The 25,787-nt window shown below is 43.2% G+C and overlaps 1 protein-coding gene across 2 annotated transcripts; it reads left to right on the top strand.

Moving 5' to 3' along the window:
- The first annotated feature begins 4,726 nt into the window (after positions 1–4,726).
- LOC143486758 (butyrophilin-like protein 10) lies at positions 4,727–20,076 on the top strand. 2 transcript variants are annotated; one of them, XM_076986164.1, is made up of 7 exons: positions 4,727–4,905; positions 6,221–6,269; positions 9,023–9,373; positions 10,236–10,496; positions 13,964–14,236; positions 16,754–16,852; positions 19,280–20,076. In XM_076986164.1, exons 2-7 carry the CDS (start codon positions 6,221–6,223, stop codon positions 19,306–19,308), a joined length of 1,062 nt encoding a protein of 353 aa, XP_076842279.1. In that variant the 5' UTR covers positions 4,727–4,905; the 3' UTR covers positions 19,309–20,076. The 2 variants fall into 2 exon arrangements, with proteins under 2 accessions (XP_076842279.1, XP_076842280.1); XM_076986165.1 differs by lacking the exons at positions 4,727–4,905; positions 6,221–6,269 and adding an exon at positions 8,216–8,614.
- The last annotated feature ends 5,711 nt before the right edge of the window (positions 20,077–25,787 follow it).

The raw sequence follows: 25,787 nt of genomic DNA, 5'->3' as shown, positions 1-25,787 counted from the left end.
GGTTGCTTAGGTGCAGGGAGAGGGAGGAGCTTACCCGCAGGAGGAGTGTGTGGCACCTTGCACCGCGCACACACCGCGCAGGACGCCACCTGCTGCAGTACGTCCCGGTGCAGCCCCGGCCACCAGTAGCGAGCCCCCAACAACTGAGCCGTCTTTGACACCCCTGGGTGCCCCGTCCCCACTGACGTATGAGCCCAGCTGATGAGGGCACTACGGTGCGCGGGGGGAACGTACTTACGGTGCGGCGGGCAACCTGGATGCGGGTTCGCTGCCTCGATCTCCCGATCGATCTGCCACTCCAAAGCTCCCACGACGCACTCAGGCGTAAGCACCGGCTCCTCGCTTGTCGACTCCGTACTGCCAGGAAAGGACCTAGATAGCGCATCCGCACGCTGGTTCTTCTCTCCTGGCCGGTATGTCACCTGGAACTTGAAACGAGAGAAATACAGAGACCACCTGGCTTGACGGGCGTTCATCCGTTTCGTGGTCCTGATATATTCCAGGTTTTTGTGGTCAGTAAGCACGGTGAATGGATGCTTAGCTCCCTCCAGCCAGTGTCTCCACTCACCGAACGCCTTGCGCATGGCCAACAACTCACGGTCTCCCACCCCGTAGTTACGCTCGGCGGCGGTGAGCTTCCTCGAGTAGAAGGCTATGGGACGGAGAGAGCTATGCTTCTTCGGTCGCTGTGATAGCACCGCGCCTACTCCCACGTTCGACGCGTCTACCTCCACTATAAAGGGACGGTTAGGATCCGGTTGGTGCAGAACCGGCGCGTCGACAAACGCTTGCTTCAGCTGGTTGAACGCTCTCGTAGATCTCTCTGTCCAGCGAAGCTTAACTCCTCCCCCTCTCAGCATGTCAGTAAGGGGCTCTGCGATCTGGCTATATGCGCGAATGAACCGCCTGTAGAAATTCGCGAAGCCCAGAAATCTCTGCAGCTCGCGCCGTGTGTGAGGCTGCGTCCATTTCACGACCGCCTCTACCTTCCTGTGCTGCATGTGCACGGAGCCTGGCCTAATGGTGTAACCTAGGAAGTTCATCTCGCTGAGATGGAACTCGCACTTCTCGAGCTTGCAATACAACCGATTGCGCAAGAGCGTGCCCAGAACTGCCCGTACATCACGCACATGTTGGTCGTAGGAGGGAGAATAGATCAGGATGTCATCGATATAAGCGACAACGCATCTATTCAAATACTCCCTTAAGACCTCATTAATGAACGCCTGGAAGAACGACGGAGCAGACGCCAAGCCATACGGCAAGACGCGATACTCGTAGTGCCCCGTAGAGGTACTAAACGCCGTCTTCCATTCATCACCCTCGCGTACGCGAATGAGGTTGTAGGCGCTGCGCAGATCTAATTTAGTGAAGACTTTAGCCTTCCTTAACTGCTCCAGCGCTGACGGCACTAGAGGCAGCGGGTAGGCAAAGTTCACTAAGAGGGAATTGAGCCCTCGGTAATCTACGCATGGCCTCAGCCCACCGTCCTTCTTCTTTACGAAGAAGACGCTGGCTGAGGCGGGAGAGGTGGAGGGAGTAATATAGCCCTGAGCGAGAGCCTCCTTAACATACTGAGCCATGACCCGCTCCTCTTCCTGAGAAAGTGGATAGACTCGACCGCGCGGTGGCGTAGTACCTGCCTTGAGGGTGATGTGACAGTCCCAGGGTCGGTGGGGTGGTAACTGGGTGGCCTTGGCAGCGCTGAACACCTCCGCTAGATCACGGTACGGAGCGGGAATGACTGGGGTGGAGCTGATGTTAGGGCTCTCAACGCTGGTGGGTTGCACGAACACACGGGAGGGAGACCGGGTGCCCTGTAGAGGCGCTACCCACTTTAGCAGCTTACCCGTGGACCAGTCGATAACGGGGTTGTGGAGTTTAAACCAAGGGAGACCTAATGTGATGGAATAGCGTGTGGAAGGGAGTACAAAAAAACTGATCTGTTCCCTTCGGCCCTGAACGTGTATGGTGACTGGTGCAGTGCGGTGAGAAATAAAACCCCCGCCCACAGGTCGCCCGTCCAGTGCGTGCACGCGTCTCGGCTCCTCGAGTTGGATCAGGGGCACCCTCAGCTGCTCAGCGACGCTCCTCCGCATCAGGTTCCCCGAGGCTCCCGTATCCACCAAAGCAAACACAGACAAGTACATCGCCCCGTAAGACACTGACGCTTCCCACGTTAACAGATTTCCCATCAGAGCGATACTCACCCTAGCCCGCCCCCTCTTCGAACCAGCGGTACGAATGAGGGGAGGGGCGGCAGCACCCATCTCCATGGGCTCGGCGGGCGTGGTCTCACAGGGCGGTGTGTGCACGGGAGCCTGCGGGGTAGGAGGAAGCGCCGCTCCTCTGCCTCGCTCCTGCAGCAACCTGTCCATGGTTATGGCCAGGTGCACCATCTGATTCAGGTCCTGTCCCTCGGGCCGACAGCTCAACTCCGCCCTCAGGTCGGGCTTCAACCCCGCCAGGAAGACGTCTGTTTGAGCCGCTTCTCCCCAACCAGTCCTGGCGGCCAGGGTCCGGAACTCCAGAGCGTAGTCTGCGGCGCTTCGGCTTCCCTGCCGTAGCTGTAACAGGCTCTGGCCGCAGACCCTCCCGCGGCTGGGGTGGTTGAAGACCGCCCGCAGCTCGCGAACGAACTGGTCGTGGCTGCGAGTACAGGGCTTCTCCGCGCTGATCTGGGCTGCTCCCCAGTCCTGTGCCTTGCCCTGCAACAGGTTTACCATGAAGCCGACTTTCTCCTTCTCCTCCAGGTGAGGCATGCTGGTAAAATAGAGCTGGCACTGGACCAGGAAGCCCTCACAGCGCTCCGGGTCCCCGTTATAGGGCTCGGGTGGAGGAATCGGCGTTCTGGGCGTCGGAGGGCGCGCAGTTGCCTGTACCGTCAGAGCCTGGATGCAGGTCGTCAGGGTATTCACCACTGAGCGGAGCTCCTGGAGCTCCTGCTGTTGTCTGCCCAGGATGATGCCTTGATGGGCCAACACCTCTATAGCAGAGGCGCCCTCGCCTCCGGCTGCTCCAGGCTGCACATTCTGTGACGCCGGGGGCGTCGGGACAGAGGCAGCCGGAGACGTGGGTTGAACAGAACGTGGTTTATTATCCATGGCAACCAGTAATACTCGTAGTACGCAATGCACTGTAAAGCTCGTAGCGCATATACTGCAGATGCAAGGTAAAGCTCGTAGCGCATACACTGTAGATGCAAGGTAAAGCTCGTAGCGCATACACAGTAGATGCAAGGTAAAGCTCGTAGCGCATACACGGTAGGGACGTGCTGTCAACCAGAGACGCTCGTGTAGTGGCAATGTGCAGCACTGGACCAGACGACCTGCGGGCTTAAGAAGTGCAAAGTAAACAAGAAACAGGTGCTCAGTATGATGGTGATTGCGACTGTGGGAGTGGCTGCGTGCGCGGGGGTGTGTGCTGGGATCGGCTGCTGGCCGGGTTGCGCGCCCTCTGGTGGCGACCCGGCCCCCTCACCGTGACATTGTCTTTTTGTCTTATCTCCTTTTAATGTTTCTTTTATTTATACTGTAAAGCACTTTGAGTTACATGTATGTATGAAAGGTGCTATACAAATAAAGATTATTATTATTATTACTATTATTATTATTATTATCTGACTGACTTGCCCTTCTTTGTGACCTCATCAGATGCTTTTTTTAAAAACATTTGCATGCACACCTCTGTCAGTCTTTCTTTAAAATTATTAAAAATCCAGAAAGTTTTCTTAGTTGTATGTAAGGTGATGGTTATAATACTTTTAAAAGCTGTGTTACAACCCACCCCACCCCTGTCAGCCATTGTTTAACTAGCTGTATTAGCAAGGTGATTTGAAATTAACAGGGGAAAAAACTACAGTTTGATGAAATGTACAACTCTCCCCGTGTTACAACCATACCCGGTCTCTCCTACGTATGGATTATAATAAACGCAAAACAAAACAGGTGCGTAATGAGCACAAGCATCACAGATTTAACTTAGTCATATGACAAACGCTTATGATTCTGTTAAAAACACATTATGCTAACTATACACCGCTTAATCGTACTCTTGTATTTATACCTGTATACATAGTCAATTATAAAGTTGCTAAAACTGATGTGTGTCATGTTTGATGTAAGGTGACTGAGATTAAATGTTGCTGTCCTGTGTATGTGTGTATGGGTGTGTGTGTGTGGTTGTGTGTGTATACGTGTGTGTGTGTATACGTGTGTATGGGTGTGTGTGTGTGGTGTGTGTATACGTGTGTGGTTGTGTGTATACGTGTGTATGGGTGGGTGTGTGTGTGTGGTTGTGTGTGTATACGTGTATACCGGAATTTTTTAGCTAGACTTCTCAAACTTTTATACAAAGTACACACATTTGTTTACTACAAATGGCACCAATTCAAACTTCTGTGAGTTGATGTCAAATACATGGTGTTCCCTTGTTACAACCTACCCCACTACCGGGGTAGGGTGTAACACATGCTGGGGTAAGTTGTACCAATTAGACAAAAGAAGCAAAAACAGAGGCCACAATCCAGAACAATGTCTTGTGTGTATGGGTGTGTGTGGTTGTGTGTATGGGTGTGTGTGTGTTCACTCTGCAGTTTTGTTATGAGGTCATCAGTGGAACAACACGGTGCAGTTTTAGTTACGACATTCTGTCACATTATCAAGTCACACGAGGAACAGACTATTGCTATGGTTACCGACTACAGACATGTTGTGAACAAACACGTCACGTGACTGGGTGTTTAGGTTTGGTCACGTGACATGGGCGTTTCTCGTGTTTACATCCCTCGTGTGTTCGTGTCGCGTTATCTCCATTATCTTTATTATCTCCAGGTTGTTCCGGTGTCTCCCGTGATTCCTGCGTGCTGCTCTTCACGGAAGTAGCGGGGCTCGCGGACGTTATTCGGTAGGACGCGCTCGTGTGTTCCGCCGTTTAGTGTGATTATATTGTCCGTTAGGGTGTGTCCGTCTGTGTTGGACTGGTCTTGTGTGCGGGTGTCGGTTCTCTAACTGCGTGTGTAAGATGTCGGACTCGCTCGTTTCATTCACGTTTATTGTGATCTGATCAATCAGAAATACGGCGTCACCACTGCCAGTCAAGCAGCTTCCGCTTTGGCGTCACTTCCGGGTGGCACGCGCCCGCAGGAAGTGGCAGCGTGTGGCACTTAATTTAGTTTATAACTTTTATTAGTTATCAGTAAAATATGAGCTTGGACACGGAAAAGTAGCTTTGTACTGGTTTCAAATACAAGTCTAAATAATCTCCAGACGTAGATCACAGTGTTCAGGGTTCATAATCAGGATTATAAATGTGTTGTATCTGGTACCAGGAGGCAGAGTTGCCAGGTTCGCTGTTTTCACGCCAAATTGGGCTTGTTCGAAACTCCCTCCGCGGGTAAAAATTCTGGGGTGGCGGGGTGCGGTTTTTTGGTCTACTTTTGAGTTGGGCCACCGCGGGAGTTACAAGTCAACACTAATAATCGATGGCTATATAATACTTAATTTGTCTCCATTTTAAACACTCGACCCCCCCCCCCCGCCGACAACTTACACTCGATTTTATCATGCATATTATGTACAATTTCTGAGGGTCCAGTGATCCTGAGAAGCTTATGATCTGTAAATGTGAAGAAGAATCAAAGTGCAGTGTAGAAAACGGTCGTGAAGTACACAGTGTTTCCATAGAAACAGGATATTTTGGACAGTCCTTCATCAGTTTCTGTAGCACTTTACGTACACATCTGGACTTCTGTCTAAAATGTCCTGTTTCTATGGAAACAATGTGTACTGCATTACCATTTTAATCTCTTTTTCTCCTTTCATTTTCTTTCTGTTGTAGTTGTATTTCTGCCCAGAGATTTTGTGGGATTTTAAATACATTTATTTTTTACATTTTTTAAGTGTATTTAAACATTGCAGGTTATCTGCTGAAATCCAGACTGAAATCCAAAACTGTTCACATCTCAGGTGTTTTAGGTGTTGAATAAACGTTATACTGTTGAATGTGAATAGGTAAAACTTATGCTGCATTCATTGTAGGCTGTTCCATCAATGTAAAAACTGCTGTTTATTATTTAAGTTTTTTATTTCTATTTCTTGTACTAAATGTTCATATTGTAACTTTGAGTTTCATTGTGAATTATATAGCAGCCTTAACCTGTTTTGTTCTGGTCTTGTTAGAACAGTTCTGGTCTAATATAGGACCGTGTTCTCTTACACAGATGGAGAGTGTTTGGGTGATGACACTGTTCCTCCACTGGTCTCTCTCAGGTACTGTAAAGGAACTCCAGGAAATTACATTCTCATTTATCTGGATATGTTCTTTGGCCCTGATGAAACAGTAATGAAATACAACTTCTGTTCAAACACACGAGTACATTTCCAGTCCAATGGCTTTAATTCTCAGTGGAAATGCCAGTGTGTCATATCTCTGTGGATCAGAGGGAGAATGCTGTTCTCAGTTAGTGTGCTCTTGTAATTTATTAAGTGCGTTTAGATGTTGTTCAGGCCCGGAGGTGACGTAGTCATGTCTGTGTATAAGAGCTTGCAGGTTTAGTTCTGTGGAGCACTGATGGAGTGGCTGATATCCAAGGGGAGTGCAAAACATTTTATGTTTTCTTCTTTTTTTATTACATTTTGAAACAGGTGAGACAGTTTTACAATCAGACAATTAACATCTCCACAGTTTTACATAACCACCTGACCCCATATCCCACCTAACCTAATCAAACCCCTTGTATTACCCCCCACCCCCCACCCAAACACTTATCCCAATTTTTTAATTTCCAAAATTGGTGTCCCAATGTAAATGCCAAACATTGAAGTCTACCTGACACGGACACAACCAAAATGGCCAAATAAGGTTTTGTTCAATCTGTATTTGATCAGTTTTTGTTATTTTGTTCATTGACCAGTCACAGAACACTATATCTAAAAGGAAGGAGAGCGGTGAGAGACGGCAGCCCAGTCCTCCGCGCTAAAGAGAATACAAACCAATGTCTCCCATGTACACAACGAGAAGCTGTAGGGGAGTTATATCCATACAACAAAATCAGTACCTAGACCAAATCTGTCCTAAATAAACATAGGTAGTTTCTCTCCACCATATCGTAGGGAAATTGGTCTGTAACTATCACAGTAATATGGGTCCTTGCCTTTCTTACGTAGTAATGATATTTACTACTGATATTACTTTCTAAAGAAGTAATGATATGAGGCAATTGATAATGTGGGGGGTAGGGTTCCCCTTGATAAGGAATAGTTATAGACCCTAATCCACTGAGGCACAAGCAGGTATGTGAACAGTTTCTTTTATCTTCTGTGAAATCATGGCCAGGAGACTTGCCAAATTGTATTAATTTCAGAGGGATGTGAGACTAGGACTCCAGAAGCTATCTGAACACCCAGAACTGATACCGCAGTGCTACGTATACGAGACGGATTCAGTAATAGCTTGCCGACTTTATCCACTTGATTGAAATATGACTGTCTAGTGTTCTTGATTAGTGTTTCAGTTAAACGAGTAGTCAATAGGTCATATTTAGCATGTAAATGGAGCCACTGTTTATATATACACACCTGGTACATCCCAACACAGCCCATTGCAGAGGAACCTGTCTAACTGCTCTGCTCTGCCTCCAGGAACTTGGCCGCATTACAAATCCCTGTACATAAACATCACTGAAATAGAAACCAAAATAGAAAGAGAGAACAGGACCGGTTCACAAAAGTCACACAGTCCTGTATATGTATGTCACATATGACATGGGACGGCCCAGTTAAACACCATGTATGTCACATATGACATGGGACGGCCCAGTTAAACACCATGTATGTCACATATGACATGGGACAGCCCAGTTAAATGCAAACACTCAGATAAATTCATGCTAGTTAGCTGTTCAAACTCAAAGTCTTGGAAATGGAAGAATTGAGTCCCATTGTGCCCTGTGGCCATTTAGAAAGAACATAAAAACAAAAAGTAGCTCGTGCAAAACATAAATAATGTCTCAGTATAAAAGCAAAAGTCGTAGAACGTAAAAATTGTTTCTAGACAAAAGAAAATACACAAATAAATGCTAATAATTGCACTGTTTTGACTCAGTCTTTAATGTAGAGATATTGAGTCTTAGTGAGCCGACAAAATACCCAGACCTAGAAAATGCAAAAGTTAGTCATGAATTTGTTCATTCCAACCTCAAACCATCACTCAGGGGTGTCACAAAGCCAGCCAGAAAATCTGTAGCATCCACCACCAAGGCAAACGTTTTCTTTCATGATTACTAAAAGCCTTGTAGGGAACAGTAGTGCTGGTTTTAGACTGTTTGTAGAGGCCAAAAGTGTCACGACATGTTGCCCTCTGCTCCACAACCTCAGGGGTGTAAATCCTCATAAATAATCAGGTCACATTTATATTGAAGTTTACCACGCATCTTCCTCACCTCGTGTATTATTTTGTCCTTGTGTTGAAATGCAAATGACGACAGTTCACAGCCTCTGCACGGTTTTAGGTTTCGTGTGGCCCTATCAATCTGTGCTGGGGAGGAGGACAAGTCAAAAATCTCCATCAGTAATCCCAAAAAAAGGATAAAGTTTGAGTGCCTCAAATGATTCGGGTAAACCCACAATTCAGATGTTGTTCTGGTGACTATGGGGTTCTTAGCATTATGCCTCTCAAGGGCTAGCATGCAGTCCATAGCTGAGTTTGAATAAGTCTCTAAGGACGATAGTTTCTGTTTGTTATCCAGCGCCGTGGACTGAATCTCGCTAAGTTTTATTTCCACAAGGCCAATCGCTGATTTTAATTAATCTGTGATAGCTTTATGGTGCTCCCCAAGCAAGTGTGAGTCGCTATGATGGTCTGGGTGGTGTGAAATATCTGTGTGTAGTGTATGTTTGTGGAGTGTCTATGTGTGTGGACAGTGAGTGTGTGTGTGGTGTACAGTGAGTATGTGTGTGGAGTATTTGTGTGTGTGGTGTACAGTGAGTATGTGTGTTCACTGTGGTGATGTTCCTCATTACAGGAGCTTGGAGGTTCAGACTGCAGGGTGGAGATGATGTTGTTGCTGATAGTGGTTCTGACGTCACTCTGCTGTGTTCACTCAAATCCTACAACCTCTCTGTGAGTACTGTGGACATGGAAGTGATGTGGACCAGACCAGACCTGAATAACAGAGTAGTGCATCACTATAAGAATAAAACAGACCAGACTGGTGATCAGGACCCTTCATACAGAGGTAGAACATCTCTGTTTATAGAGGAACTACAGCAGGGCAACACCTCACTACTACTGAAGAAAGTTCAATGGTCTGATCAGGGAGTATACAAGTGTGGAGTTCAGGGCAAAGACGCCACTGTTCAACTCACTGTTGAAGGTAAGAGACACGTTTCCTGTGTGCTTTTGTCACGTCTAGCCCCGCCCCCACCTGTCAGGTCTGTTTTGCTTATGCATGGACCCTCCTTTAATTTGTAACCCCACCCCTTGGTATTGTGCTCAGGTGTTCCTTGTTTTGTAGCCCCGCCCCTTGTTACTGTGCTCAGGTGTTCCTTGTTTTGTAGCCCCGCCCCTTGTTACTGTGCTCAGGTGTTCCTTGTTTTGTAGCCCCGCCCCTTGTTACTGTGCTCAGGTGTTCCTTGTTTTGTAGCCCTGCCCCTTGTTACTGTGCTCAGGTGGTCCTTGTTTTGTAGCCACGCCCCTTGTTACTGTGCTCAGGTGGTCCTTGTTTTGTAGCCACGCCCCTTGTTACTGTGCTCATGTGTTCCTTGTTTTGTAGCCCCGCCCCTTGTTACTGTGCTCAGGTGTTCCTTATTTTGTAGCCCCGCCCCTTGTTACTGTGCTCAGGTGTTCCTTGTTTTGTAGCCCCGCCCCTTGTTACTGTGCTCAGGTGTTCCTTGTTTTGTAGCCCCGCCCCTTGTTACTGTGCTCAGGTGTTCCTTGTTTTGTAGCCCCGCCCCTTGTTACTGTGCTCAGGTGTTCCTTGTTTTGTAGCCCCGCCCCTTGTTACTGTGCTCAGGTGTTCCTTGTTTTGTCAAGTCTGTTGTCCATGTTTTTGAGTGTTCAAATCAGTTAAAGGAATAACAGATGTTTATATTTTAATAAGTGTACATGGCAGAGGAAGTAAAACACATTACTGCTTCCTGGTTAAAGGATCTTTAGGGCTCTGTGTGTCATCAGAACATGATCATTGTTTCTCATGTGTACAGTGCTGAGCTGTTTTATGGTCTCTTAATACACAGATATTGGAACAGCTCCAGAGATCCTTGTGTTGAGCACTGATGTCTCAGGAGTGATCAGCCTACTGTGTGAAACTACAGGCTGGAAGTTTGAACCTGAAGTTCTGTGGTTGGGCAGTGAGGGAAATAATAGTTTGCTTTATAAACACAGTGGACGCATTAACGTGAGTAGCATCATCACTGTGCAGAAGACTGAGACCAACTGCTGTACCTGCGTAGTCCAAGAGGGAGATCAGAGGATGGAGACATCATTTAACGTCAGCGGTGAGTCTGCTCCTCAAGACGTATCTAGATGGTAAACAAAAAAATAATGAAGCAAAGAAGAACATCAACGTTTTGAACTGACACAAATGTTCATGTATGTATTAAATGTAATTAACAGTAGATAGAACAAAGCTGAAACAGCTGAGCTCTAAACTTGGTGTCGGCTGTTTAGTGTTCAGCTTTCGTCCATATACTATATGTACTATATATACTATATATATTATATGGACTATATGGACTATATGTACTATATATACTATATATATTATATGGACTATATGTACTATATGTACTATATATACTATATATATTATATGGACTATATGGACTATATGTACTATATATACTATATATATTATATGGACTATATGGACTATATGTACTATATGTACTATATATACTATATGTACTATATATATATTATATGTACTATATATACTATATATATTGTATGTACTATATATACTATATGTACTATATATTCTATACCCCACGTGGATTCATCATTCATCATGACAGAATGTACTATACTATATGTATTATATGTACTATACTCCACGTGGATTCTACAGAGTGTGGAACTTGTAGAGCGAATAAATGAACAGTTTGAGTTCTTCTAAAGCACATGTAGCAATACAAAAAAAGGGCACAAATTCTGTGTATTGCTGCAAATTTTCCTCCACAGATCCAACAGAGGTTGACATAAGATGGTCCCATTTTAGCATCCATACTGACCACATCTGCATTTCAGATTTAACACGAGGATGTTGGATACTTGGAGGGTTTTTGTATTTCTGCTGTAGTTCTCATGATATCAGGTAGCAGAAAAGACACAGCCCCTTGTGACGGACGGTTGAGTCCCCCCCTGAGTCTTGGTTCCTCTCAAGGTTTCTTCCTCATGCTCTTAGGGAGTTTATCTTGCCACTGTCACCTTTGGCTTGCTCACTGGGGGCTAGGACTCGGCACTTGTAAAGCTGCTTTGTGACAACAACTGTTGTAAAAGGCGCTATATAAATAAATTTTTTATTTGATTTGGTACTTTAGTGAAAGATTGAACTCAGACATGACATTGGTCCATCTTGCAGCCTTGCCCCACAAACTCCATTTCCCAGAATTCCCTGTTCCAACTAACCCGATCCTCCTCCCATCATTACTAGGGTTCATCTGTTTCTCATGTCCCCTACACCTATAAATAGCTACACATATTCCCATTTGAGATGTATTGCCTATGGTCAGGGTTGTTTTTTCTGCCTAGGCTGTGACTTCAGGGAAACACCTTGACGTTAGCCCACGACCCTACCTTGACCTCTCAGTGAACTGGTTTGTCTCCCTTCAGGTTCCTGGGGTGTGATGGTTCTCAATAGGAAAGAGACAGAAGATTTATCATCAACTTTTAATACCAACTTTTGGATACAGATATGTAATAATAACTATAGCATTATCACAAATACTAATTTACAACTAATCCAGTATAAAGTTATCCACCGAGTACACTATACCACATACAAAATGTATAAAATGGGATTCACAAACTCACCAAACTGTACACACTGTAATCAGAACACTGTTGATAATTATATCCATGCTATGTGGCACTGCACTCCAGTTAACCTGTTTTGGAATGAAGTCACTACTCATCTATCTCAAGCACTAAATACCCAAATTCATCCAACACCTTCATTATGCCTACTAGGGGACATATCAACCATTAGCACAACACCACAAAACAATAGAACAATCCTAATGTCGCTAGTCATTGCCAAAAAAGTCATCCTCATGAATTGGAAAACAAAAAATAACATAAACATCAATCACTGGAAAAATCTTCTAATATATTATATCCCCCCAGATACACACTTAGAGCCTACCATAAATACAGATACAGACTTAATCTAGACACAACTAACTCAAATATTACATCACAACATAAGCAAATTCAACTGTAGCAAACAAATCACAAGTTCATGATTAAAGTACATTTCTATCTTTTTATAAGCAATATGGTATATTATATATTATTGTATTATGTTATATTATAATATACTATATTGCACTATATTATACCATATACATATTATATATCTGTATAACCCCCTCTTCCTTTTGTTTCTGTCCCCCTTTATACCCCCCCTTTTCTTCTCCCTTTATACCCCCCTCCCCCCCCATTTAAAATGTGCTAAATTTATATATGTTTTTATGATTGAATAAACAATAAACAATAAAAAAAAAAAATAGGAAAGAGACAGAGTTGATCGTACCAAGAAGCGCAAACACACTTTATTGAGGAGTGATTACAGTATATATTGATTAAATATGCTGAATCAAAGTAAATAGGAAGTTTGTGCAAGGGAGGACAGGTACGTGGTTAATATGGGTGGATATGACGGATGTAGCCCTCCCATTACTGACCCCATTCTGTTGATTGGCTGTAGTTTGGATACCCACACTGGATATTAAACTAGGACCTGTAAGGATCTGCATGGGTCTTGATTTCTTCTTCTGTGCCACAGACATCACGGGAATCTTTATTGGACAGTCCAAAAGAGCAACAAGCTTGAAATGCAGTACAAGCAGATTCAATAGGAAATCAGTGTAATCACTGTAATGTGATTTGCCAGAAGCAGGATTGAACCTTGGATGGTGTAACCGAGGCTAACTGGGTGAGCCATGTAGGTTTGAAGGTAGGACCCAAGTGCTGGGACAGACGTTGAGACCCTGCAGATGGGACAGACGTTGAGACCCTGCAGCTGGGACAGGATTTGTTGCATGGCCTGATCATGTCAATTTGGAAGTGAGATAAATAGAGTTTATAAGTGCAGATCAGGATTTGAACCCAGATCTCTGCGTTGGTAACCCGATACTCTACCGCCAGACCGTGGCTTGATTACCTCATGGTGACAATAATCCACCCCTGGAATCAACCCTTACAGTTATCAGACAAAAAGACAAAATCTGTGTAGGTTGTAGAACCAGTGAGATGGTTAAAAAATAGCTGAGTATGCCAACTGGGACAATATTTCATATTGTATATGGTTTTCTGAAGATGTTATATAGTATCTCGGAAGAATCAACAGGTGATGGACAAGTAACCTTAGTAACCATTAGAGTTTAGAAGATGGGATCTCTCTCTCTATAGTCTGCAGCGGTACCTTCACTCACTTGAATTCTCTCTGGGGTTAGGGGTTAGGGGTTAGGGGTTCCTTGTAAGTGGGAACCTAGGTTCAAATCCAGCTCAGGATAAGTCATCCTGTTACACGTATTTTAATGGCACACACAAAAATTATAAACCGAACAAAATTACAAACGTAGTTTGATTTCGTCTTTCTAACAGGTTTAAGACAAAAAGTGCTTCTGTTTAAGCCCATTTGTTATGCACTATCTTGTGTATTTGACCCCTTCCCTATATTTAGGTAAATGTGATTATTTAAACTCCTGTTAACCTGCTTGATTCTTTGGTTTATCCACAGGTGTTGGAACTCATCCAGAGATCAGAGAATGGTACACTGATAACTCAGGTGATAACTCAGGTGGGGTTCATCTTCTATGTGAAATTGAAGGCTGGTGGCCTGAAGCTGAGCTCCAGTGGCTGGACAGCAGGAGAACAGAACTCTATAGTGTACCTGAACAAACACACGGAGACAGAGTGGTTCACCACATCACTGTGTACAGGAATGAAGACAACATCTACTACTGCAGAGTGAAACAGCACCCCATGATGGAGACACACATTTACATCTTTGGTGTGTAGCCCTGCACTACTGAAAAACACTGGAAATACTCACACGTAGTTTCACAGTGTGATTGTGTAATGACAATGTCATAAGTAAGAAGACATAAACACAACTGATCTGTCCTCACTAATGACACCAGAGTGATGCTGGTATTACATCACTAATGACACCAGAGTGATGCTGGTATTACATCACTAATGACACCGGAGCGATGCTGGTATTACATCACTAATGACACCGGAGCGATGCTGGTGTTACATCACTAATGACACCGGAGTGATGCTGGTATTACATCACTAATGACACCAGAGTGATGCTGGTATTACATCACTAATGACACCAGAGTGATGCTGGTATTACATCACTAATGACACCAGAGTGATGCTGGTATTACATCACTAATGACACCAGAGTGATGCTGGTATTACATCACTAATGACACCAGAGTGATGCTGGTATTACATCACTAATACCACCAGAGTGATGCTGGTATTACATCACTAATGACACCGGAGCGATGCTGGTATTACATCACTAATGACACCAGAGTGATGCTGGTATTACATCACTAATGACACCATAGTGATGCTGGTATTACATCACTAATGACACCATAGTGATGCTGGTATTACATCACTAATGACACCAGAGTGATGCTGGTATTACATCACTAATGACACCAGAGTGATGCTGGTATTACATCACTAATGACACCAGAGTGATGCTGGTATTACATCACTAATGACACCAGAGTGATGCTGGTATTACATCACTAATGACACCAGAGTGATGCTGGTGTTACATCACTAATGACACCGGAGTGATGCTGGTGTTACATCACTAATGACACCGGAGTGATGCTGGTATTACATCACTAATGACACCAGAGTGATGCTGGTATTACATCACTAATGACACCAGAGTGATGCTGGTATTACATCACTAATGACACCAGAGTGATGCTGGTATTACATCACTAATGACACCAGAGTGATGCTGGTATTACATCACTAATACCACCAGAGTGATGCTGGTATTACATCACTAATGACACCGGAGTGATGCTGGTATTACATCACTAATGACACCAGAGTGATGCTGGTATTACATCACTAATGACACCAGAGTGATGCTGGTATTACATCACTAATGACACCAGAGTGATGCTGGTATTACATCACTAATGACACCAGAGTGATGCTGGTATTACATCACTAATGACACCAGAGTGATGCTGGTATTACATCACTAATACCACCAGAGTGATGCTGGTATTACATCACTAATACCACCAGAGTGATGCTGGTATTACATCACTAATGACACCAGAGTGATGCTGGTATTACATCACTAATACCACCAGAGTGATGCTGGTATTACATCACTAATGACACCGGAGCGATGCTGGTGTTACATCACTAATGACACCAAAGTGATGCTGGTATTACATCACTAATGACACCATAGTGATGCTGGTATTACATCACTAATGACACCATAGTGATGCTGGTATTACATCACTAATGACACCAGAGTGATGCTGGTATTACATCACTAATACCACCAGAGTGATGCTGGTATTACATCACTAATGACACCGGAGCGATGCTGGTATTACATCACTAATGACACCGGAGCGATGCTGGTGTTACATCACTAATGACACCGGAGTGATGCTGGTATTACATCACTAATGACACCAGAGTGATGCTGGTATTACATCACTAATGACACCGGAGTGATGCTGGTATTACATCACTAATGACACCATAGTGATGCTGGTATTACATCACTAATGACACAAGAGTGATGCTGGTATTACATCACTAATGACACCATAGTGATGCTGGTATTACATCACTAATGACACCATAGTGATGCTGGTATTACATCACTAATGACACCATAGTGATGCTGGTATTACATCACTAATGACACCAGAGTGATGCTGGTATTACATCACTAATGACACCGTAGTGATGCTGGTATTACATCACTAATGACACCATAGTGATGCTGGTATTACATCACTAATGACACCAGAGTGATGCTGGTATTACATCACTAATGACACCGGAGTGATGCTGGTATTACATCACTAATGACACCATAGTGATGCTGGTATTACATCACTAATGACACAAGAGTGATGCTGGTATTACATCACTAATGACACCATAGTGATGCTGGTATTACATCACTAATGACACCATAGTGATGCTGGTATTACATCACTAATGACACAAGAGTGATGACATAAGAGTGATGCTGGTATTACATCACTGTTATATCAGTACTGAACAGAGTGCAACAGTAGTTTGCCTATATGCAGTCAGTTATAATTTATTTCTGGTCTGTTCACACACAGATATTAAATGTTTTATCATGGCAATGCCGAGAGATATTACACAATGTGAGCTGCATTTTTCCCAAAAACATCTTGAAGTGACAAATTCTAGGATTTAACAAATGAATTTTCTTCCTGTTGAAATATCAGTGACTTGAACCCTTTTGATTGTGTTGTAGGTCATCGATTCATCCAAATGAAATACGTCATCATTGGAATACTTGGGACTGGAGTTGTTGTAACTCTCGTGGGCACTTTCATATTTTTGAAATGCCGAGGTAAATCTGGAGCTGAGACTCACATCCTTACACCACAGTGCTCACAAGCTGTCTGTCTGCACCATGAATGTCTCATCAAGTTCATATTATTTATATTTTTGCATTTGATTTGTTTAATGCTTTGCGGCGGTGCACAGGGTGAAATAATTGTTGAAACACGTGTAGCCTGTGTTTCTGTGTGATTCACTGCACCACATGTGTCTCAGTGTCTTTAACCCTTAAATTTGCATTTACATGTTCATATTTTCATTATCATTCGTTTTCTTCTTTTTTGCATATTCTTCATCTCTAACACTGTTTCACTGATAGTAAAATAGGCAGGCTACTGATTACCCCTTTCAGGACAGAAAGATTAAAAAAAAGATTTTGTATGTATAAAATTATCCACTAATCAGTTGTTGGTATGAAATAACATATTAGAACAGTAATTTATCACTGGACATAAATGTCACGTCTTGTCACGCCTGGCCCTGCCCCCGGGCAGACCTACGTTTCGGTTCTTTCCTTGTGCCACGCCCCTAGACATGGCCTACCCAGCCGTTTCACGTCAGTCCATAATTCAGTGTGCTTAATAGCAGGAGTCAAAGGTTGACCCTCAGGGTTCATTGTTTGAAGAGGGCAGTCATGGCCTGGTGGTTAGGGAACTGGTCTTGTGACCAGAGGGTCCCAGGTTCGATTCCCAGACCTGAGGCCATGACTGAGGTGCCCCTGAGCAAGGCCCTTAACCCTCAATTGCTCACTTGTATAAAAAAAAAAGAGATAAAAATGTAAGTCGCTCTGGATAACGGCGTCTGCCAAAGGCCATAAATGTAAATGAAGAGTTTGTTTAAAGTATCGTTCTAGTATTGTAATGGTATCTGGTCTAGGATTTTCGAGTAGTACATCTTTGTAAAGTGTTCATGTTTAAGATCTTTGTGTTTAGTGTTTCTGGTTGGTGGTTTTACGTTAGCCGGGTGTAAATCTGTTGATGTGTGCTTCATGCTTCTTCCTAGTTTGTACGCTGCATGTATGATGCCTGAGAGTTTGTATGTATACGTGGTTAATGTGTAGCCATGTGTGTTTAAGTCTTTAAGTTCCTTGTTTCTGTGTTCCGGTTAGTTAAGTGTGTGTTATCACGCCTCATCGTTGGCGTTCTGTCCGTTTATCTGTCATGTTGAATAATGTTAAATGTGAAAACCCCAATAATAATGTCGGTCACTCTCCTCGACGTGTGTGTCCGCCTCAGGATTACACTACACCCGCAGTGCTGAACGCTAGTGGAGGTTGTAGTAATACTACAGTAGTGTTATGATCATGGGCGTGGTAGTGGGGGGGAAAGTGGACCTGACTACCAGGGCCCGAGTAGGGAGAAGGGCCCATTTTACTCATGTGCCTCGTTTACTGTCATTTATAGGGGCCCACTGACATTGAGAGCGTACAGGGCCCAGAATTTGCTGCTATGCCCCTGATTATGATGCACAGTAGTAGTGAACTGTAGTGATTATGATACACAGTAGTAGTGTACTGTAGTGATTATGATGCACAGTAGTAGTGTACTGTAGTGATTATGATGCACAGTAGGAGTGTACTGTAGTGATTATGATACACAGTAGTAGTGTACTGTAGTGATTATGATGCACAGTAGTAGTGTACTGTAGTGATTATGATGCACAGTAGTAGTGTACTGTAGTGATTATGATGCACAGTGTCTGTAGTGGTGTAGGACAGTTCAGTAGTTTTAAGTTCAGACCTTCACAATATGAATAAAAAGAGCAATAGGGCTTTTATTGATGTGTTCAGCACCACCATATGACTTTGACATAATATGAGAAGATAAATGAGGAAATATTTAAGTGCATATCAGGTACACTGTTCATATGTCTTTCTAAGTTATCAACACTGCTAACATGTTCGCTGAATAAGCAGGACTGCACTATAGTCCAGACAGCAATATGAACAAACTCATACTGGTGTAGATTCTGTACTGGGTGGATATTTAAACTCATACTGGTGTAAATTCTGTACTGGGTGGATATTTAAACTCATACTGGTGTAGATTCTGTACTGGGTGGATATTTAAACTCGTACTGGTGTAGGTTCTGTACTGGGTGGATATTTAAACTCATACTGGTGTAGATCCTGTACTGGGTGGATATTTAAACTCATACTGGTGTAGATTCTGTACTGGGTGGATATTTAAACTCATACTGGTGTAGATTCTGTACTGGGTGGATATTTAAACTCATACTGGTGTAGATTATGTACTTGGTGGATATTTAAACTCGTACTGGTGTAGATTCTGTACTGGGTGGATATTTAAACTCATACTGGTGTAGATTCTGTACTGGGTGGATATTTAAACTCATACTGGTGTAGATTTTGTACTGGGTGGATGTTTAAACTCTCTTGTTTACTGATCTTCTGTGTTTTATGTTTCTCTCTTTTCAGCAAAGGGACAAAAGGATTCCCTCCACTAAAGCGGTTTCCATGGTGACCACACCCTGTGATCTCTGCTTGGCTCTCTGACTCCTCCCCCTTTCAGCTTCTTTCTGCTCATGTTTTGATGACGTTCACTCTCACGTCACTGGGTACGATCTGCTCACGTCACTGGGTACGATCTGCTCACGTCACTGGGTACGATCTGCTCACGTCACTGGGTACGATCTGCTTACGTCACTGGGTACGATCTGCTCACTTCCAGTACACCAGTATAATAAACACTATATTATATATTTTATATATAAAATGACACAATAAAAGTCAGAAGCAGTTGGGTTAGATAATAAAGTACAATGATTTATTTTAACAAAGCATGGATTAAACTTTGAGATCTCATTCACACACACACAAGCTCTCTCTTGCAGACGCCTTGTGCGTTTGTAACAGGGATCTCTTGGAGAAGGGTCTCTGGGCTCTCTGCAACAGACACCTTGTGTGTGTGTGAATGAGATCTCAAGGGTTAATCCATGCTTTGTTAAATTAAATCATTGTACTTTATTATCTAACCCAACTTCTGACTTTTATTGTGCTCACCATTTAAGGGTTTCAGAATTTCTAACACAAGTATTAACAAATATTAAAAGTTTGTTTTGTGATTTTAAATATATGTTTGTAATCTGTTTGGTAAACACGGCCACTAGAGGGAGCCATATTTACATAAACTGCCTACCAGGAAGACTTTTCCTTCTGTTTGTAATTAACACATTTTTATATGAATTAATAAATATTTACGTATTATAAATTTACGGTAATTGTGTATTCCTGCTTTTTCCAGTTTGTCCTTTCAGTTGTCAGGTCATGTTTATTTTACAGTTCAGGCCCGTAGCCAGCATTGTGATGGGGGGGGATCTTTTTCCCCCAAAAGTTGACTTCATTTGGCTCTCTACTCCAGTGCCCCCTAAATACACGAGCACACTTCAAACCTTTTAATTTACACTTATTTTATTCATTATAAGCAAGGTTGCCAACTTTACAAAATCACTACCCACTGAGCAAAGACACGTCCCCACTGAAAAGCCAGAATGAAAGTTTTTGCGACGTCTTTTTTAAACGTCTTTTGAACGTCTATTACTGACGTCAACTGAATGTCAGTAGGCTAATGGACGTTCAAAAGACGTTTAAAAAAAGACGTCGCAAAAACTTTCATTCTGGCTTTTCAGTGGACGTCTTTTGAACGTCTGACGAAGACGTTTAATTGACGTCTTTTGGACGTGTCTTTGCTCAGTGGGATACAGCGACGGCTGTTGATTGCCTGCATTTTTATTTTTACATGAACTATTGTAATAATATACAATACTGACAAACGACCAGCACATGTTGTATCAGAAAGACGCATATTCGGCATACGCGAACCAGTTTTGCACCCTCTCCATATTATATAAAGCGCGCAAAAATGTTCGCGCTCATTTTCAATAATGTTTGTATTCCAAGTATCATGGTGTGGTACACAGACTATTTGTAACGTATTGATCAGACAGACAAGGATCCAAGTGCGGATAACAACCGCTTTTATTGAAACAGCAATCACAGAGCACTTGAACAGGTGAGTTACTCCGTTCAGGGTGTGTTGTACAGGAGTATTGTAAATGTAGTCAGGATAGTCCAGGGTCACGCCGGTGAGACAGAAGCCAGGAGGTACAGAGGGACTAGGCAGGGGACGAGGTCTAGGAGGAGAGCAGAGGTCGGTACACGGAGAGACCGCTCGGTACGTGGCATGGTACCAATACTTCACAACCCGGAAGAGAGAGGAGGAAGCTTAAATAGTAGCGAAAGGGGCGGGGCGATGAGTAGCAGGTGAACCGCATCACACGGCAATCATGTGCTGTTCCTGACACAATTAATACACTTTTTTCTTTTCTGTTTAATATTTCATATTCTCCCTAAGACTGCCTGCAAATCACAGCCGAGGTAGAGACATAATTAAAATCCGCATTTGCTACAAGACAAAGTCCTGAATTGAGAAACACAGAAGTAGCAAGCTAACTAATTTAATATTTTGCATTGCACTGACAATATGCTGGTGTCTCACAAAATACATATAGTAGCTACATCATTATTGTAATAGAACAAATTAGCTTTGCCTTTCGCTCCTCGCGCTCTGCTCTCTTCACCAGGAAAATGATGAGCGCGGTCACTTCTCTGCTTTTGATTGTGCAGTGAGTGCATGATTACTGAGTGACAGCTGAAACTGGCCAGTACGAGAATAAAAAAGGTGTGTGTGTGTGTGTGTGTGTGTGTAGGGGGGGGGCATAGAATACTAAAGGATTGAACATTAAATATGCAGTAGTTAGTATATTTAACAAATAGCTAAATATGATGTGAAAATATTAATGTGGATAGTGAACCCATTTCGCACGTCCACTGACATTCAATAGAGACCCTAGTCAGACGTGTGAATAGTGAACCATTTTGCACGTCCACTGACATCCAATAAAGGTCTTAGTCAGACGTTCAGATAGAAAACTCGTCATGCACGTCCATAGACGTCTAGCTGAGGGCCTAGTCGGACTGTCAGACTTTGAACCAGTTTTGAACGTCCACCAGACGTGCATAAGTGAGTCTGGACTGACCGACGTGATACAGACATGATTTTAACGTCTTTCTGACGTCGCATGTTTGCTGGGTAGGAGTGTGATTTGATTTGGGGGCGGGGCGGGGGGGGGGGGGGGGGGGGGTATGTATTATATGTTTCCTCTATGCTGCGCCTAAAGCGATCGATCGCCAGTGGTTGGCGCCAGAGCGAACTAGTAACTCATTAGATATGGATCGGAGATAAATAAACTTTTTCAGCGTGAGAAATCGGATGTATGGTGTGAGAGCGTGTGAAGACTGCGTGTGTCTCACGCTCATTGCGTGAGAGTTGGCAACACTGTTATAAGTTCGTTGTGAGTCTGTTGTTGCTGTCCTTATTTGTTCGTCTGTATATTCACCGGAGATTAACAATTCATTCATTGAATAGCCTACCTACAGTTGTGATCAAATTTATTCAACCCCCACTGAAATAAAGTGTTTTGGCCAGTTTGACATTGATTTTGATCATTTCAGTCATCTTATTTACAATTATATCAAAGAGGCACTTATAAATTAGACAAACATTACATAATATTTATGATGGAATAACCACAAATGTCTTTACTGTGCTCACATCATTATCAGTTTTATTCAACCCCCTAGTGACATTATTTTTTAGTACTTAGTACAACATCCTTTTCCAGTTATGACAGCTTTCAAGCGTGAAGCATAGCTTGACACAAGTGTCTTGCAGCGACCTATGGGTATCTTAGCCCATTCTTCATGGGCAAAAGCCTCCAGTTCAGTCACATTCTTAGGCTTGCGCACTGCAACTGCCTTCTTTAGGTCCCACCAGAGGTTCTCAATTGGATTTAAGTCTGGTGATTGTGATGGCCACTCTAGAATGTTCCAGCCTTTCATGTTCAACCATGCTCTAGTGGACTTGGATGTGTGCTTCGGATCATTGTCCTGTTGGAAGGTCCAACGTCTCCCAAGCCGCAGGTTTGTGACTGACTCCATCACATTTTCCTCCAAGATCTCCTGGTACTGAAGGGAATTCATGGTACCCTGCACACGTTGAAGCTTTCCTGTACCATTAGAAGCAAAACAGCCCCAAAGCATGATTGACCCCCCGCCATGCTTCACAGTAGGCAAGGTGTTCTTTTGTTCATAAGCCTGGTTCTTCCTTCTCCAAACATAGCGCTGGTCCATTGTCCCAAACAGTTCTAATTTAGTTTCCAAAACCTGTTCCAAAACCTTTGTGGCTTGTCCACATGACTTTTGGCATACTGCAGTCGACTTTTCTTGTTCTTTGGAGTCAGCAAGGGGGTGCGTCTGGGCGTTCTGGCATGGAGGTCTTCGTTATGCAGTGCGCGCCTTATTGTCTGAGCTGAAACTTCAGTGCCCACATCTGACAGGTCTTTTTTCAGTTCCTTAGCAGTCACGCGGGGATTTTTCTCCACATTACGCTTCAGGTAGCGCACAGCAGTCGCGGTCAGGATCTTCTTTCTGCCACGACCAGGTAACGTTTCCACTGTGCCCTTTAACTTGAACTTGCGAATAATACTTCCGATAGTGTCTCTTGGAATATTTAACAACTTCGCAATCTTTTTATATCCATTGCCATTCTTGTGAAGAGCAATAACCTCTTCTCTTGTCTTCTGGGACCATTCTCTTGCCTTCACCATGCTTGGAAACACACCAGTAGATGTCTAGAAGGAGCTGAGTATCACAGTCCTTTTAAATCTGCCTAATTGGTGCTTATCATGCTTGATTGCTGCTCGTTGACATCCACAGATGTTTTCAATACCTGATGGAAAACACTGGAATGAACCTCTGTTCTTAGGAGTGGTAGTCGTAAAGGGGTTGAATAATTGTGTCAATGAAGAAATCACAAAAAGGCCATTTAATACTTTATGACAAAAAAAATTGATGCTATCTTAGTTGCATTTAGTTCTTTAACAAGTCCTTGTAAGATTTCATTATGAACACAATTACAAATGTGCACTGAATTCCATAAAACCCTTCGCAGCATTGGGGGTTGAATAAATTTGATCACAACTGTATCTTGAGGGGCATGTGTGTACGGAGGGGGGGGGGTGCGATCGAACAGTCATCACAGAGAGATACATAAATAAACTCGGATATTTAATGGATATTTAAACTCGTACTGGTGTAGATTCTGTACTGGGTGGATATTTAAACTCGTACTGGTGTAGATTCTGTACTGGGTGGATATTTAAACTCGTACTGGTGTAGATTCTGTACTGGGTGGATATTTAAACTCGTACTGGTGTAGATTCTGTACTGGGTGGATATTTAAACTCGTACTGGTGTAGATTCTGTACTGGGTGGATATTTAAACTCGTACTGGTGTAGATTCTGTACTGGGTGGATATTTAAACTCGTACTGGTGTAGATTCTGTACTGGGTGGATATTTAAACTCGTACTGGTGTAGATTCTGTACTGGGTGGATATTTAAACTCGTACTGGTGTAGATTCTGTACTGGGTGGATATTTAAACTCGTACTGGTGTAGATTCTGTACTGGGTGGATATTTAAACTCGTACTGGTGTAGATTCTGTACTGGGTGGATATTTAAACTCATACTGGTGTAGATTCTGTACTGGGTGGATATTTAAACTCGTACTGGTGTAGATTCTGTAGGCTACTGGGTGGATATTTAAACTCGTACTGGTGTAGATTCTGTACTGGGTGGATATTTAAACTCATACTGGTGTAGATTCTGTACTGGGTGGATATTTAAACTCATACTGGTGTAGATACTGTACTGGGTGGATATTTAAACTCATACTGGTGTAGATTCTGTACTGGGTGGATATTTAAACTCATACTGGTGTAGATTCTGTACTGGGTGGATATTTAAACTCATACTGGTGTAGATTCTGTACTGGGTGGATATTTAAACTCTCATGTTTGTTCATCTTCTGTTTCTGTCTTTTCAGCACGAGGACAAATGGATTCCCCCCCACCAAGGTGGTTCCCATGGTAACCACATCCTGTGATCTTTGATTGGCTCTCTGACTCCTCCCCTTTTCAGCTCCTAGTTTTGAACTACGTCAGAACTACAGCACATCTATAGCAGCAGGACGGGCTTTACTTGTGTGTCCATATAAACATAAAGACATCTGAGATAATTCACAAAAACCTACACAAATCTGTAATCATGTAAGCACATGTATATACACCAGTATAATACACACTCTAACATTTTTGTATTTTTTTAACAAATGTTAGATATTAAAAGTTTGTTTTGTGATTTTAACTGTATGTTTGTAATCTGTTTGGTAAACACGGCCACTAGAGGGAGCAATATTCACATAAACTACCTAGCAGGAAGACTTTCCCTTCTGTTTGTAATGAATATTTTTATATGAATGAATACATATTTGCATATTATTACTGTACATCTATAAGTGTGTATTTCAATTTTTCCAGTTTGTCCTTTCTGTGGTCACACCATGTTCATTTTACCAACAGTTTCTACAGTTCTATAATTGGAAATGAGAAAAAGATTTTTGACTAATATAAATTACTTCTCTACGGGTTTTAGATAGATGTCACTGAGAACAGTTAGACAAGCTAGTGTGACAGACACGGAAGGGCAGTGCCTACAGCCTTCATCACAAGCACAAATAAACGTCCGTGTCTAGGGTGTGTGCACAGGTGCCATACTGGACCTGAGTATAGACAGGACTTAGTCTGGGTTTAACGGGAGTGTGGATGGAGTTAGTCTGGGATTAAGGGACGGAGGTCTGTTGTTAGTCTGGATCTGAGGGGATAGAGGTCTGTTAATCTGGGTCTGAGGGGAGAGAGGTCTGTTAATCTGGGTCTGAGGGGAGAGAGGTCTGTTGTTAGTCTGGGTTTGAGGGGAGAGAGGTCTGTTGTTAGTCTGGATCTGAGGGGAGAGAGGTCTGTTGTTAA

Source organism: Brachyhypopomus gauderio, unplaced genomic scaffold (genome assembly GCF_052324685.1).
Source record: "Brachyhypopomus gauderio isolate BG-103 unplaced genomic scaffold, BGAUD_0.2 sc45, whole genome shotgun sequence".
NCBI lineage: Eukaryota > Metazoa > Chordata > Actinopteri > Gymnotiformes > Hypopomidae > Brachyhypopomus > Brachyhypopomus gauderio.
The sequence above is the reverse complement of the archived record's forward strand: the minus strand, read 5'-3'. Positions and strand labels throughout refer to the sequence as shown.

Bases quoted from the DNA above. Each gene is read 5' to 3' on its own strand.
- LOC143486758 (XM_076986164.1), top strand. From the start codon at position 6,221: ATGGAGAGTGTTTGGGTGATGACACTGTTCCTCCACTGGTCTCTCTCA. The intron at 6,270-9,022 runs GTACTGTAAAGG...TCCTCATTACAG, and splicing joins CCTCCACTGGTCTCTCTCAG to GAGCTTGGAGGTTCAGACTG. The intron at 14,237-16,753 runs GTGTGTAGCCCT...ATTGTGTTGTAG, and splicing joins GACACACATTTACATCTTTG to GTCATCGATTCATCCAAATG.